Raw genomic sequence first — 2104 nt, forward strand, 5'->3', positions numbered from 1 at the left:
AGGTTGATCCCAAGTAACAGTGGCATTTGGACTTCCTTCATCTGTGTTAACATTTATCACACCAAAATATTCAGCAATGTAGTTGTTTGAAGTGACATTTTTTGGACAATTTATAACGGGACTCTCATTATCTGCAGAAAGAAAATACATTATACATTACACTGATATTGGTAACAATACATAATGACAACCAAAGACCACGACAATGACAAAAGTCATTAAACACAAGTAAAAAAAGTTGTATATATAACAGTAATCTTAACAAGTTTGAGTGGTGTTGATTGACAATTGGTGGTTAAGACGCTTGTCTTCCAACCTCAGGATCCTGTGTTCAAGTTTTGTCACCTTAACAGGATTTTTCTCAGGATAAATCAAATCTACGACCAAGACTGATAATGAGTCTAAATTTATATAAAGCATCAGAGTTGTATGTTTCTCATGTCAAGAATTGCCACTTAATAAAATGATTAAGTTCACTTTGTCATATGCTTGGCCTGAGCCTAAAAAATGTAATAATAATAATAATAATAATTTTGGCTTATATAGCGCATTATGCTAAAGCCTCAATGCGCTTAACAGTAAAAATAAAATTCGGGGTAAAAAATTAAGAAAAATACAAGCTAAAAAGGTGAGTTTTTAAAGCTGCCTTAAAATCATCAATGGAAGTTGCCTGTCGGATTGTAATAGGCAGAGCATTCCAAAGAAAGACAGAAGCCCAGGAAAAAATGACTACCACAATGCTTTGTCGACGGGCGAGTGGAATGAGCAAGTAGAGATTCTGAACTAGATCTCAGAGACCTCTTAGGAATGTAAGGATGAATGAGTTGTGAAATAAACATTGGCGAGGAATTATGAAGTGCTTTGAAAACAAATAATAAAATCTTGTAAGTAATTCTCTGTGTTACAGGAATCCAATAAGGATCAAGTGTGTATTATCATATCAAGGAACGACCATATGGAATACCCACAATATAAATATCAAAAACCTGCCTACTTCAAATTGAGTTTTCAAAAAATTGTTGAAAAGAAATACTTTAAAAAAATGTTTACACAATTTATTTATGTGTGTATTGTTGTTTCATGAATTATATATATATAATCAGTAGCAGCAACGGACACCTTATCATCAATTGCCTTTATAACACCAATAATACTACCTTCAATTTGTATTGTAATATAGCATGTTGCTTCATTTGATGTAGGCGTAGCATTGTCGGCGAAGATGTATTCAATTACAGTTTGTCCGATTGGCAATACCCCAGTAGTCTCAACCACAGCGTAAGCTGCATCAATTGTCATTGTAGCAGGGTTGATGTCTGTAGAGTTGGTTGAAAACATAGCAACCTGAACATTGTCCATGATGGTAATATTGTAGTTTACTGTGCCATTTGGTTTTCGATCATCAGTCACACCAGTAACTAGTGATGGACAACTAGGAACGGGTAGTTCTTTGTCTGGAAATTGGAATTTTAATGAAAAATAAAACTAATTTACAAAAACAACTGTAAATATTATATAGCCTGTAGTTATATACAGGCATGACTCCTAGTCAACGACTAAGAGCACGCAAAAGACAAAAGCTATACTTAAAACAAAAACATTGGTATCTATAATAATAATAATTATACTAATATAAAAATGATTTATAATTATTTCATTTAATGGAAGAGGTAGACGTAGGGCAACTTGGAATAGTCCTTTGTGTGGTTTGGCCTAGTGTCATGTACTGATCTTTGAAGAGCTCCTTTCTTTGTTATTAAAATTAGTTTTTTACATGATGATGATATATGTTAAGGAGGTGTGAATTAATTATTTATCAACTTACGTATTAAATTGCATAAACATTTAATTGTTATAAGCATTTTGAAAAATCCTGCTTCAGTCTAATCAAAGTTATGGCTATAAATTCACTATGAAATATGGCTGCAGTATGATTTAGAAACAACAACGGTAGGCATATTGTAAGAAATAATCATAACAATAAAGAATGTATAGCTATAATGAAAAATACAAACATAGTTACTGTATCTATGTTTGTAACAGTACCTTCAACAGTAACCGTAAAATTACACCTATCATTGAAGTTACCACTTGAATCTGATAC

At 32.3% G+C, this 2104-nt stretch overlaps 1 protein-coding gene across 1 annotated transcript; it reads right to left on the reverse strand.

Moving 5' to 3' along the window:
• Nucleotides 1-18: 18 nt before the first annotated feature.
• On the reverse strand, nt 19-2098 carry LOC117108199 (hyalin-like; the record flags this gene model as incomplete). Its single annotated transcript, XM_033250161.1, has 3 exons — nt 2047-2098; nt 1158-1454; nt 19-131 (listed from the first exon to the last, which is right to left on the reverse strand). Coding segments are annotated over exons 2-3 (315 nt in total), but the record flags the coding sequence as incomplete, so codon positions are not given.
• Nucleotides 2099-2104: the final 6 nt, after the last annotated feature.

This window comes from Anneissia japonica, unplaced genomic scaffold (genome assembly GCF_011630105.1).
Source record: "Anneissia japonica isolate Jap-2015-1 unplaced genomic scaffold, ASM1163010v1 scaffold10294_len2104_cov202, whole genome shotgun sequence".
Taxonomy (NCBI): Eukaryota; Metazoa; Echinodermata; class Crinoidea; order Comatulida; family Comatulidae; genus Anneissia; species Anneissia japonica.